The 13514-nt window shown below is 48.7% G+C and overlaps 1 protein-coding gene across 1 annotated transcript in view; it reads right to left on the bottom strand.

Annotated features, from left to right (window-relative positions):
* Positions 4723-13514, bottom strand: part of SLC47A1 (solute carrier family 47 member 1) — a 29063-nt gene continuing 20271 nt past the window's right edge. The window contains exons 13-17 of the mRNA XM_018064741.1: positions 11032-11101; positions 10677-10809; positions 7337-7431; positions 6256-6334; positions 4723-5316 (exon numbers count right to left, since the gene is read on the bottom strand). Coding sequence (XP_017920230.1) covers positions 5090-5316; positions 6256-6334; positions 7337-7431; positions 10677-10809; positions 11032-11101 — 604 coding nt within the window. The 3' untranslated portion in view covers positions 4723-5089. The remainder of the gene's footprint in view (positions 5317-6255; positions 6335-7336; positions 7432-10676; positions 10810-11031; positions 11102-13514) is intronic.

The raw sequence follows: 13514 nt of genomic DNA on the forward strand, positions 1-13514 counted from the left end.
TTTCAGAAATAGTTTTCTCAAAATGAGCCTACTCTCTCCCTAGCAATTCGCTATCTTGCCACTCACTGCCCAAGGGAGGACGGGCACAGAAACCCCTTATCTGAGACCGTGTCCACAGAAACGCCTGCCTTTGCAACATACCCGCTTCCCACATGCTCTTTTCAGGCCTATCTGTATAATTTTAGGTTTGTATTTACTGCGTTACTGAGATGTAGTGTAGACTCTCTGTCAAGGGATGTAAGTGGACAGAGGCCAGAGGGGAGTTGACAGGAGACAAGTTTATACAAAAAATGAGACCTGGAGACCTTTATCACAATTCAGCAGGACTAGTTAAAGGGAAGGGGCTGGAGGAGAGAGGACGGTTCTGTGCCCAGGTCTCAAAAGAGGATAGTGATGGTCCAGGTGGCAGTTCTGAAGGAAGAGGAAGGAGGGGTGGTTAGGACTGGCCCTGGGTTCTGGGAGGGGACCAAGCGGGGGGCTGCAGAGGAAGGAAGGGTGAAGGGATCAGGGCACAGCAAACCCTGTGAGGGCAGAGGCCATGAGACACAGGTGTGAGGACCAGACAGGGCTCCAGGGATAAAAGGAGGTGAGTGTAGGTGTAAAGTTCAAAGCTTCTACTGTGGGTGCAAGTGGAGGGCTGGGAATGTGCAGGGTGGGGGACCCAAACTGGATTTGGGGGTTCTGGAAGCCAGTGAGATGGAGAGAGGTGGACCAACACAGCCAAGGAGACAGGCACTCGGGTCCTGAGGGTGTCTGAGCATAGAAGAGGCCACCCAGAGATCATCAACGAGGAAAAATATAGGATGGTGTACTGGATGGACTGTCCAAAATGGACGCCGGGAAAGGGGAGTCCACGTGCAAAAGAATGAAACTGGACCCCTATGTATCACCACACATACAATCAACTTACAGTGGGTGAAAGAGCTGAAACCATAAAACTGGAAGAAAACTTGGGCCGTAAGGGTTTTGGGATCTGACACCAAAATCAAAGGCACCGGGTAAAAATAACCAGGACTCCATAAAACTAAAAGCTTCTGCACAGCAAAGGAACCATCAACAAAATGAAAAGGTAACCCACCAAATGGGTTCACAATAACAGACCTGAAAATAAAACGTCTGATTCCATGCACCAAGGTTGTCACGATTCAGGGCTGTACACCCATCTAAACGGGGACAGAAGGGGCATTTTCTGAGACTGGGAAAGACCACCTGCCATCACCAGCAGGAGTTTCTCACCTTTGAAGGCCTTGATGAAATGCAGGAGACAGGCAGCTGTCCATGACTTCACCAGCAAAAAAGCAGGGATGTCATGGTGGTTTCTTGGTTTTGGCCATGCCACTTAGCTTGTGAGATTTTAGTTCCCCAACCAGGGATTGAACCCATGCCCTCTGTAGTGAAAGGGCAGAGTCCTAATCACTGGACCACCAGGGAACTCTCCAAAATGCAGGTCTTCAGAGAAGGTATAATTTCAATCCATGGGAGACACTTTACTATGAGGCTGAAATAGTGTGGCCTTAGTGAACTGGCAGGAGGAGAAGGGGACAACAGAGGATGAGATGGTTGGATGGCATCACCAACTCAATGCACATGAGTTTGGGTAAACTCTGGGAGCTGGTGATGGACAGGGAGGCCTGGCATGCTGAGGTTCATGGGGTCTCAAAGAGTCCCACATGACTGAGCAACCGAACTGAGCTGAACTGAGTGAACTAATTCTAACTAATGGCAGCCAGCCTAGATGTAGATAAGTTACCTAGTTTAACTTCATAATAAAGGGGGAAATGTGGTTCTTCATGTTCTACCTGCAGAGTTGTCTCATGGCTACAGATTTCTTGCATAATTAGAGGTGGGTCCCTTGGCAACCCACTCCAGGACTCTGGCCTGGAAAATTCCATGGACTGTGGAGCCTGGTGGGCTACAGGCCATGGGGTCGCAAAGAGTCAGACAGGACTGAGCAACTTCACTTTCACTTTCCCCTGGGGCTGGTTTGAGAGTAAGGAAAACACCTTTCCTAAGCAGTCCATAGGATCTCTTTCTAAATCTGATGATGAGGTAATGGCACCCTCGGGGCAAGCTCTGACTCCATAAAGGTGCAAGTGCCAGACAAGACCATTTAAATTCCAGGTTTTTCCTTCTCCTCAGTCCTAATGAAAGTGTAGCCTATCAGGCTCCTCCGTCCATGGGATTTTCCAGGCAGTCCTAATGAAAGGAATGTAAAAACCTACCGAGACAGCTCCACCTTGCCCAGGTGTCCGCGGAACACCGCGCTCACTGTGCTGATGAGAAACAGGAGCAGCCGGCGGGGAACTGGTGGGCGAGGGCGGAGGCAGCGCGTTACACCGGCCCCCGGGCCCAGAGGGAGCCGGACCCTGTCCACGGGCCGGACAACGGAGGCGGGAGGACATGGGGGGGCCGCGGGGGAACAAGGGGTGCCCGCGGGGAGGGACCATGGGATGAAGGACCACGTGTGACCGCGGAATGAGGGACAGCGGAGGACACGGGGTAACCGCGAAGACGGGAACCGCGGGGCTGGGGGCGGGCTGCTCACTCACCACAGGGCCCACGAGTGCCGCCAGTCTCGGCCCCACGTCCCCACGTCGGGCGGCAGAGGTCCTCTCAGGGCCTGCAGGCATTCGTGCCAGCGGGGGTCTGGATGGCAGAGGGGGCAGGGGTGATCATGCTGGCACCAGCGGGGCCTGAGCTCAGGCGCGTTGGTTTGCCCAGGGAGCGCGTGGGAGGCGAGGCGGGGCAGGGGGGTCGGGTGAGGAGGGGGCTCCACCTCCCGCCGCCGCGGCCGACCGGGGCTGGGGGAACCCTTGCAGTTCCGTGACCCCCGGGGCTCGGTGGAGGGGCGGCCTTCGTAGGGGCGCGTGGGAAAAGTACTGGAAGAGAGGAGGCCTGGCGTCAGCATTACCCCGCCCCCCACCGAGTCAAAGCATTTTCTCCTGGGCTTGCCCTCCCCAGGTGCCAGCAGTTTGCAGCTCATTGGACTTGGCGGCTGCTGAGAAATCTAGGGCGCGGGGTGGGGAGGGCACGACGAACCGGGACGAGGACATTGCTGGGGCCCCATCGCGAGGGCCCCCTTGGGTGCAGCCTTCGTCTGGAAGATGGCCTTCCACTTTCTGACCCAAGAGGAACGAGGGCCTTAAGAGAACTCCCCCATCCCACACCAACACACACCGAAAACCTCCTGCGCGGTGTCTTCACTCAAGAGGCGCTCACTTTTCTTCTTTCCTGGTTACCTGGTCTTTCCCAGCAAAGGCCAGGTCTGGCTGTTGGTCCCCATCCCGCAGGCAGGGAACTTAGTAGGTCCTGAGGCTTGCTTGGCTGGCATCGCATCTTCCCCCACCCCAAGCTTCACCCCTTAATCCACGGCCTCTGTGGACCGTCCTCCTGCCGGTTAAGTTAGGAGTGATGGGGTTTTCATGACTCCAAGACTTTCCAAACAATCCCCAAAGTCAAGGAGAAGGGCATGTTCATTAAAATCTCATCTTTTTGAGATGGGTCCACCCGGAATCTTCTGGATATACGCAAGTAAAGTAAGTGTTAGTCTCCCAGTCATGCCTGACTCTTTGCTACCCCATGGACTGCAGCCCACCAGACTCTTCTGTCCATGAGATTTTCCAGGCAAGAGTACTGGAGTGGGTTGCCATTTCCTTCTCCAGATGATCTTCCCGACCCAGGGATCGAACCCAGGTTTCCTGCACTGCAGGCAGATTCTTTACCGACTGAGCTACAAGGGAAGCCAGCCAATAAAAGCCTGTGCCTTTTCTAAGATGAGAACCACCCAAACAATAGGGCCTGTCCAGGATGCAGTGTAGTCACTTAGTCCTGTCCAACTCTTTGAGACCCCATGGGCTGTAGCCTGCCATGCTCCAATGTCCATGGAATTCTTTAGGCAAGAATACTGGAGTGGACTGCCATTTCCTTCTCCAAGGAATCCCACCATTGGGATCCCAGCCAGGGATCGAACCAGGTCTCCTGCATTTCGGGCAGAGTCTTTACTGTCTGAGCCACAAAGGAAGCCCTTCTGGGATGTAACCTTCCCCTCTCCTAGAACACTCTTCATTTTTGCTGCTTTTCAGCTTTTTCAGCCCTTCTCTCTGTCAACATGGGAAAGGGTCTGATTTCTCCCTCCAGTTTGCCTGAATTAGCTTTTTGAACCCTGTATGTCTGTCGGTTGTCCACCACTTTAGAAAAACCAAGTGCTGGGACTACCCTGGTGGTCCAGTGGTTCAGAATCTACCTGCCAATGCAGGGGACACGGGTTCAATCCTTGGTCTGAGAGGATCCCACATGTCTTGGGGCAACTAACCCCAAGTACCTCAGCTACTGAAGTCTGTGTGCCCTAGAGCCCGTGCTCCACAACAAGAGAAACTGCCGCAGTGAGTAGCCCCGCAACCAGAGTAGACCCCACTCACCGCAGCTAAGCCTGAGCAGCAACAAAGACCCAGCACAGCTAATAAAGAAATACAAAAACAAAGTGCAGGTCCCTCATTTCCCTCCCCGCTGCCTCCCCCTACCCCCGCCACAACATATGGGTCCAAACCAATGATCAGATAGGCCCTGGATACGAGGCAAGCTAACTGATGCCACCTGACTCCTTTCTTCTCGGTCATCTGTCTTCTCCCCTATTAGTTTCTTAAGCCCATCCACCGCCCTTGGTACCTGAGATCTGAAGTCCAAAGGAATATTAACAAAGATCGTTTCCCACTGAATAATAATCTAAGGCATGAGGAAGATATATTGTAAAATATATTTTAAATAATTCAAATAGTAAGAATCTTTAAGTGCTTAGTATATAGGTTTGTAGCTTAAGAAACAGTAAGCAGAAGAAACGTCAAAGTCCTACATGATGCAGCCAGTACACAGTGGTCCTTGGTGGAAAGGATGGTGGGTGTAATCTCCCCAATGTTGTCTTGGACTCGCGCATACTTTTTACCTTCGTTCGTTTTCTTCATCAGAAATGTATCTTGGAACTGTCAGTTCTTGGCATCCATGAGCACAGCTTAGTAACATTTGGGCCAATGAATTTCTGTTTGTTTAAGCTCAGAAGCATCCCTTGGCCTGACTTTCTCTCTCTCTTGCCATATCATGGAACTCGGACATAGACTTTCACTAAAATCCCCACCAGTAAGATGACAAGGACAGCCAGGAGCAGGAGCCCCCGCCGCAGCACCAGCTGTCTCCCGGACAACCTCCATGCGGCCCTGGGATGAACTTCGAGATACTCTTCTTGGCGCATCTGCTGATCCGACTGAGTCTCCTCTTTCTGTCCAACATCTCTTATCAACATTCCTCCACGATTTTCAGGGCCCACTGGAGGGGAAAATGAACTCAGCACCTTAAAAGGATATTTTTCATCTGTATAAAAGGAAAAGCACGGATGCAGTACCAGCTGGGAGAATGATAATTCGGGAAGCAGTTGCTTCCTGACCATGGAGAATAAAGAAAATCCTGACTCAGGTGTTGTCCACGAACCCACAGACACTGACTAGATCCTGCTGGGGTCAGCAGGGGCTCTGCCCCATTGCGTACAAAGCCAAGTAAGGTAGCTCTTTAGGTTAAGAGTTTTTGTTGTTGTTTAGCTGCTAAGTCATGTCTGGCTCTTTGCAACCCCATGGACTATAGCCTGCCAGGCTCCTCTGTCCATGGGATTTTCCAGGCAAGAATACTGGAGTGGGTTGCCATTTCCACCTCCAGGGGATCTTCCCAACCCAGGGATCAAACCTCCTGCACTGGCAGGTGGATTCTTTACCACTGGGCCACCAGGGAAGCCCTAGTTTAACAGGCGTTAGGGGAAATGTTCAAGGGGCCAGCACCCATCAAACTAGCATCTCAGAAAGAAAATAAGGTCATTGAAGGAAAGGATGACCTCAGAGGTGATTCAAAAGTGTTCACAGCACGTTGGCGGGGGAGATGCAAGCCTTCCCATTAGAGGACCCTCAAAGAACCAGGCAGGATAGTGACCCAGACCTAGATTTAGTCTCATGATACTTCAGAAGAGGAACAGTAAGGAAAATACCCTAAATGCTTGCACCAGTACTGAATTGATCACCTGCAACTCTTAATCATCTATGGCAGCATGTGAGTCAGCAATTAAAGCAAACAAACATCAACTGTTGACCTGAAACTGGATGTTCCCTATCGTTTGTTTCTGAGGCATTATTTCCCTATTTAAATGGGAGCTCAGCACAGCAAATCTAGTTGTGAACACCTAGAGGGCCCTTTCCAAGAGCAGAGACAGATGTATCATACCTGGGCAAAGCGGGTCCTGAGGGAGCGTGGCCGTGCCGTTCCCGGCCATTCTTCGCTTCAGATTGGCGTGTTCCTGAGCCTAAGAGAGGAGACGCGTCAGTCCACAGGCTCCATCACAGTGCAGCCACACGCCTGGCCTGACCCTCGTTGCAGAAAAACCCAGCCATTTTCTCTCACTGACAGGTAACACAGGAGCCTCTCCAGTTAACAAGCATGGAATCCTCTTTTCTAATGATTGACGTGGGGCCAGTGCATGGGGAAGGTTGGCTGGAAAAAAGACGAGGCAAGTCGGGGACCAACTGTAGGATTCTCCCTTCCCCTTCCTTCATTTGTTTTCTCTATCACCTACTTAACATGCTGCCCTGATCCTAGAAAGTTGATAGAGAAAGATGCCCACGGGTATCTTAATGAAACTTTGTTGTTCAGTGGGTGTCATGTCTGACTTTGCAACCCCGTTGTCCTATTGCAGCCAGACAAACAGGATATAGTTGCTGGCACCCCACCTTTCTCTCCAGTTCTAAATCTTGTCCTGAAATGGGCTGTTCAGGAGCAAGGCGGAAGTCTAACATAGGACCCAGGGAGGAAAAGACCCTCTGTTTTTCTACTGAATGAATAAACAAAGGGGAAAAGATGTCCTTCACACCTGAGTTAATAAGCTCAGTTAAAACAGCAATGATATATACTCAATATTTTGTATTAGGGAAGAGAATCTGAAAAAGAAAAGGGGCTTCCTTGGTGGTCATGGTTAGGATGTTGCACTTCCACTGCACAGGGTATGGGTTCAATCCCTGGTCAGGGAACTAAGATCCCACATGCCATGTGGTGTGGACAAAAAATAAAAATACTTTTCGGACTGAAAGAGTATATATATATATATATCTGTCTGTGTGTGTATAAATGTGTCACTGTGCTGTACACCTGAAACTCACATGACCTTGTAAATCAACTATACTTCAATAAAATAAAACAATGATAAAAAGGTAGCATTTATAATAATAATAAAAACTTCCAAAATAAGGCAAAGAAAGGCGAAGCTCGTTCTGTGTGTTTTCCAGGGCAGGACAGCAGCGTCTATGGTTACCTGCTGGCAGGCTTCTTTCCAGTTTAGCCGGGCAATGAAGCCGAGAAAACATGCAGCCTGAGAGATGGTACAGATGGTGATTCCTGACCACAGACCTGGAGGTGGGGATCATTAACAGAAGTTAACTCGGTGGAAAGCCAGCTGCCCTGGGGAGTGTGTTTCTCCTAAATCAATTCTGAGAATCTGTTCTTACGGCAGAGGAGGGGCCCACAGTGAGCCAGAAACCTCCACCCTGCTCACTCTTGGTTTCCAGGAGGTTCCAGGAAGCCCAGAACCCTGAGGCCACTCCTGGGTCTGTGGATCTCAGAACAAATATCTGGAGGCTGTTTTTGGCCTTTGTGACCATAATGCTTGGCTATTAGGAAAAGTGAATATTTCAGGACAAAGTGCTTTCTAACAGCACCTCCAGACTCCCAATACCTTGTACCATCTTCCTCAACCAAGCGGACTCTACAAACTCTGCCACTCTACAACTGCAGACACCAGGAATTCCCTGGCAGTTCAGGTGCTAAGACTCCGCGCTTTCACCCAAAAACCCTGCCCCAGACACTCACACAGAACCCAGAGGGGAACCTGAGTGACGAGGGTTCTGGCCAAGAGTGAACCCACAGCAGAGTCAGAAACTCCAAGCTGTGAGAGACTAAATATCCAAGCTGACGGTGGTCTCAGTTGTCAGACCTTATACAAAAATAGATATCTGATCCACAATCTAAAGCAACCTGTCTAGGAAGCCAACCCCTTACCCATAACTGACAGCAGAGAAGCCAGTCTGCTTCACGTCAGACTCCTGAGAGGCCAGATCATTCTTTAGGGATAAGCTAAATAGTTTCTGCAATAACTGACGCAGAATATCCAAGCTTTGACCTGTAACTAACAGCCTCCCTAATTTCTGTCCTGGTTTCCCACTTAAGACCACCCAGAGAAAAGCAAATGTGCCCCCTGACCAGGCACATAAGATGCCCCACTTCTGGGCCTCCGCTTTGCCCCACCATGGCTCCCTCCCCCTCCCATGCCACCTGCCATGGAGTCTCCATCAAATTGTGCCACAGCCGGGCATGAAGAATCTTTGCTGGTCCCTGATGGGTGGTCTGCGTTTATGTCTGTAGCCGGCTAGATCTGGGTAAGGTGAAGGGGGCTGGATGCGACTCATGCTTTAAGGCTTGGGTGGCCAGAGCTCGTGCACGTTTTTCAACTCTGCTCTGTGGTATCCATCACCCCACACTGCACTTTACAGGTGTGATCAGCCTGATCTTTAGAACAGTCAACCTGTCACTCCTACAGTGGACCCAGTGAAAGCAAAGCCTTCCTCTTCTGAAAATTCCCACTCCACAGAAACCACAAGCTCCTCTGACCATCTTAAACATTAGATAACCACCTACATGTGTGTGTGCATGCTAAGTCGCTTCTGACTGTGCGACTCCATGGACTCTAGCCCACCAGGCTCCTCTGTCCATGAGATTCTTCAGGCAAGAATACTGGAGTGGGTTGCCATGCCCTCCTAAAGGGGATCTTCCTGAACCAGGGATTGAACTTGTCTCTCTTGTATCTCCTGCATTGGCAGGTGGGTTCTTTACCACTAACACTAGCTGGGAAGCCCATAACCAGCTACCTCCAGCTGTATTTTGAAAGCTAGGAGTTAAATTTCCAAGGATTTCACTATACTATTGAGAAGATTCCTGTTTGACTCAAGGAGGAATGCTGAAACAGGATGGTTATCAGGATTCTCTGGGCAGGACCCGGGAAAGTGATGTTGGGAAAACCTCAGGGACTTAGGATGGCCATTGTGATTTTCTGGCCTTGCCCGTGAGAACCTGTAGCTCCTGACGCTTCTCAGGGCTCCTGGTGTAGGTGGACAGCACATCCTGCCAGAGGGGACACGAGTTTTAACACCAGTTGGTACAGGGAGTGTCCACTGTCTTCTCACAGAGCCCTCACTTCCTCAGAGTCCCCAGCTTTTAAAAAAAAATTATTAATTTTTATTTATTTGGCTACACTGGGTCTTAATTGCAGCAGGTGGGATCTAGTTCCCCAACCAGAAATCAAACCCAGGCTCCCTGCATTGGGAGCAAGGAGTCCTATCCACTGGACCCCCAGGGAAGTTCCCCCCATTTTTTATATATGGATCAATATATAACATTATATTATTTCCAGTGTATAACATCATGATTCAATATTTGTATGTATTGTGAAATGACCACCTCCATAAATTCAGTTAACATCCATCACCTTACATAGCTACACAATTTTTTTTGCTTATGATGAGAACTTTTAAGATCTGCTCTCAGCAATTTTCAAATATACAATATGGTATTATTAACTACAGGCTTCCCAGGTGCCACAGTGGTAAAGAATCCACCAGCAAAGCAGGAGACGCAGGTTTAATCCTTGGGTTGGGAAGATCCCCTGGAGGAGGAAATAGCAACCCACCCCAGTATTCTTGCCTGGGAAATCCTATGGACAGAGGAGCCTGGTGGGCTGCAGTCCATGGGGTTGCAGAGAATTGGACAAGACAGAGTGATGGAGCGACTGTCACCATGCTGTAGTCACACCCCCACACCCCCAGGACTTACTTTCCAACTGCAAGTTTGCACCCTAACATTTTTTTAGGGTGATTCTCACCTCTCTCTCTGCTGTACACTCTGTAGGTGAGCTTTTGTTAAATGGCAGAGTGGGCCTAGTACAGCTCTTGGGACGTAGATCTATACTTCAAAGTGAATTCCTATAATATTAATATTTTCCTTAGCTATGTCACTGGCAAACCCCCAAATATGAATAATGCCAGGAATTCTCTGGAGGTTCAGTGATTAGCATTTGACACGTTCACTGCCAACAGCCCAGGTTCAATCCCTGGTCGAGGAACTAAGATCTCACAAACTGCCGGAAAATAAGATTTAAAATGACTTTCAAAAATATGAATAAGGCCAGAAACTCAGAATAAATAATTTTCTACACCAATGAAGTTTGCCTTGGCAACTCCATTCTTTGAACATCTCCCATACTGTTCATTAAAATATTATTGAACGAGAAAAATGTGCAACATAGGAGACACGTTGATCTGAAAGCTGAGTCTCTGTATCAGATGACGCCTCCGCCTCTGAGCTGGCCAAGAGCTGAGGGATACAGATGAGCATTGTCTCCACTGCACCCAGCTAGTGTGCTCAGGTTTTAATGTAATCACGTATTAACGCTGATGTACGCCCAAGTATTATTTTAGAAATCAAAGCTGGGCAGTCACCCGTTTCTCTTCTTTTAAAGCCGCGTCTCAAAATCTGTCTCCGAGCTCTGACAGCCACCTCCCAGGCCGTGATCCCGGCTCTTCCTGCTCTGGGGGGAGGCTTACCCAGCAGTCCAAGCCCAGCAGCAAACATGAGGGAGATCCCGATGGGAAGACCGAGCACGTAGTACCCGACGGCGTTGATGATGGCGCCCGCCTTCTGGTTCCCAGTGCCTCGCAGGATGCCTCCACAGGTGCACTGCGGGTGGACGCCAGTCGTATGAACACGGCTCATGCTGCCCCACGACGCCCACCAGCACCCCCCACCTCCGGGGACTCTGCCTCAAGTCCAGGACCTCGTGAAGTGGACGTGAGAGGAATATCCCACCTCCCCGGCCGCTCTTCTCCATTAAAATCTACCATCGTCAGCAGAAACTCGTGGATCGTAAAGGCGGCTGAGGAGGTACCGCACAGTACTCACAGCCAGCCCTTCGAAGAGATGTGAAACCGCGTAAATCGGGACCACCTGGGCCACCAGCGAGATGATCTCTCTGTTAGGAGAACAAAGCAGAGCATGACTGGGAGGCAGACGGAGGCAGAGAGGAGGGCAGTGTGGTTCCTGGTGACCGTGATTCTGACCGCCAGGCAGGGCTCCACCTCCGTGTGTGGCTAACAGGCTCAGGTGTCCCACCAAAATCCTTTTCAGGGAGTCTTACCTTGTTTTGGTCTGCAGTGGAAACTACTGTATGCAGTATCTCAAGACTTTTAGAAAACACATAGTCCCTGTGGTCAACACAAACAGTTCAACCAAATGATTTCACTAAAAAAGAGTGCATATATGTACACATGTAGCTGATTCACTTAGCTGTACACCTGAAATCTAACACACCACTATAAATCAACTAGACTCCCAATAAAATTAAAATGAAAGTCAATCAATCAAATGATTCTGTACTCCTCTCCTGCACCCCCCAAAATAAAATGGGGGTTATAGAGCCATCCTCCTTTTCACAAAATTCCATGTCCCCTCCAAGTGTCTGAGTGATGCACAACAGGATAAGGGTCAGGCTCCCTCCAGGGAACCAGGCTGGCAAGTCCTAAAGGCCACAGATAGAGTTTACAGAGCTGGCCTTGACCCTCACCTCTACAGCTAGAGACAGAGACACTGCCAGGGGCTGGAATGGCCCAGTATTCCCAATTCCTTCAGGTGGTTAACGAAGAAACATACAATGTTGTCTGGCAGTAAATGTAGGTTGAATGAATAAATAATTAAGAAATCCAGCACAGAACAGGATGGCCACCCCTCCCTGCCAAACAAGGACAGAAGTACAGTTCTTTTATTCAAATATTATTTTGCTTTTTGAATAGGTAACATATGCCAATGGTTAAAAGAAATTAAACAACATCAAAAACATATGGAGGAAAATCTTATTTCCATTCCTTGCCCAGTCCTCCCGTGACCTGCCCCCAAACCAAGGAACAGTTCTGGGTACTGTATTTGTCCAGTGCTCATGAAAGTAAAAGCAAGGACAAATATATATTCTTCTTTCCCCTTCTGGACTTGATGTATGGTTTCATGTTCTGACATTCTCTCTGTGGTGTTCTGTGCCTTGATTTTTCTGCCTCGTGTGTTACATTCACTTTTTAAAATCCAAATATTTATTTTGGCTGTGCTGGGTCTTTGTTGCTGTGCGGGCTTCGCTCTAGTTGCGGTGAGCAGGGGCCACCCTTCCTTACAGTGGCGGAGCTTCTCACTGCAGTGGCTTCTGTTGCAGAGCACGGGCTCTAGGTCTCGTGGGCTTGGTGGTCGTGGCTCCCAGGCTCCAGAGCACAGGCTCAGTAATTGTGGTGCACGGGCTTACTTGCTCCACGACAAGTGGGATCTTCCCGGACCAGGGATCAAACTTGTGTCTCCTGACGTGGCAGATGGACTTTCCACCACTGAGCCACTAGGGAAGCCCCTATATTCATATTCCATCAGCATATATTATTTTTAATATGCTGCTGAATCCTATCTACTCATATTTTATTTTGGATTTTAAAATCGACATTAATTAGGAAGATTGGCCTGTGGATTGCTTTCTTTTTTCATGTGAAAACTTCATCAGCTTCGGTACCAACATCCTCGCTTCCTAAACAGAATGAGGAAATTTTCCTTTTTCTGGAACAGTTAAGGCAGCATTGGGATTATCTACGTCTTAAAGATTTCATAGAATTCTCCTTTGAAACCCTCCGGAGCTGGTGCTTTTATTTTCATTTTTAAAATTTTTGGCCATACTGCGAGGCATGTGGGATCTAGCTCCCCAACCAGGGACTGAACCCAGGACCCCTTCAGTGGAAGCACAGTCTTAACCACTGGACCACCAGGGAAGTCCCTGGAGTTGGTGCTTTTTTTAATATATATGTATATATTTTATTTATTTATTTATTTGGCTGCACTGGGTCTTAGTTGTGGCATTCAGGATCTCTTAGTAACAGCATGTGAGATCTAGTTCCCTGACCAGGGATAGAACCCAGGCCCCCTGCATTGGGAGCTTGGAGTCTTAGCCACTGGACTACCAGGGAAGTCCCCTGGTACTTTAAAAATAACTATTTCTTATTTCTAAACAAATTGATCTATTTAGACCTATGTTTTCTAGAATAATTTTTTAATTAGAGTTTTTTGTAATTTGTATTGAAGCACAGTTGATTTACAATGTTGTGTTAGTTTCAGGTGTTAGCACAGGGATTCAGTTATACATATACATATGTATATACTTTTTCAGATTATTTTCCCTTATAGGTTATTACAAAATATTGAGTATAATTCTGTGCTATACAGTAGGTCCTTGTTGGTAGCATAAGTTTTGAGAAATTATTTCCCCAGATTTTATATATACTTGCAAAATTTGTGCAAACTAGTCTCTTCCGCTTTAAGAAAACCATGGTTTTTCAGTAATTTCCCCGTTTCTGACTGCATAGAGG

The sequence above is a fragment of the Capra hircus genome, chromosome 19, assembly GCF_001704415.2.
Source record: "Capra hircus breed San Clemente chromosome 19, ASM170441v1, whole genome shotgun sequence".
NCBI lineage: Eukaryota > Metazoa > Chordata > Mammalia > Artiodactyla > Bovidae > Capra > Capra hircus.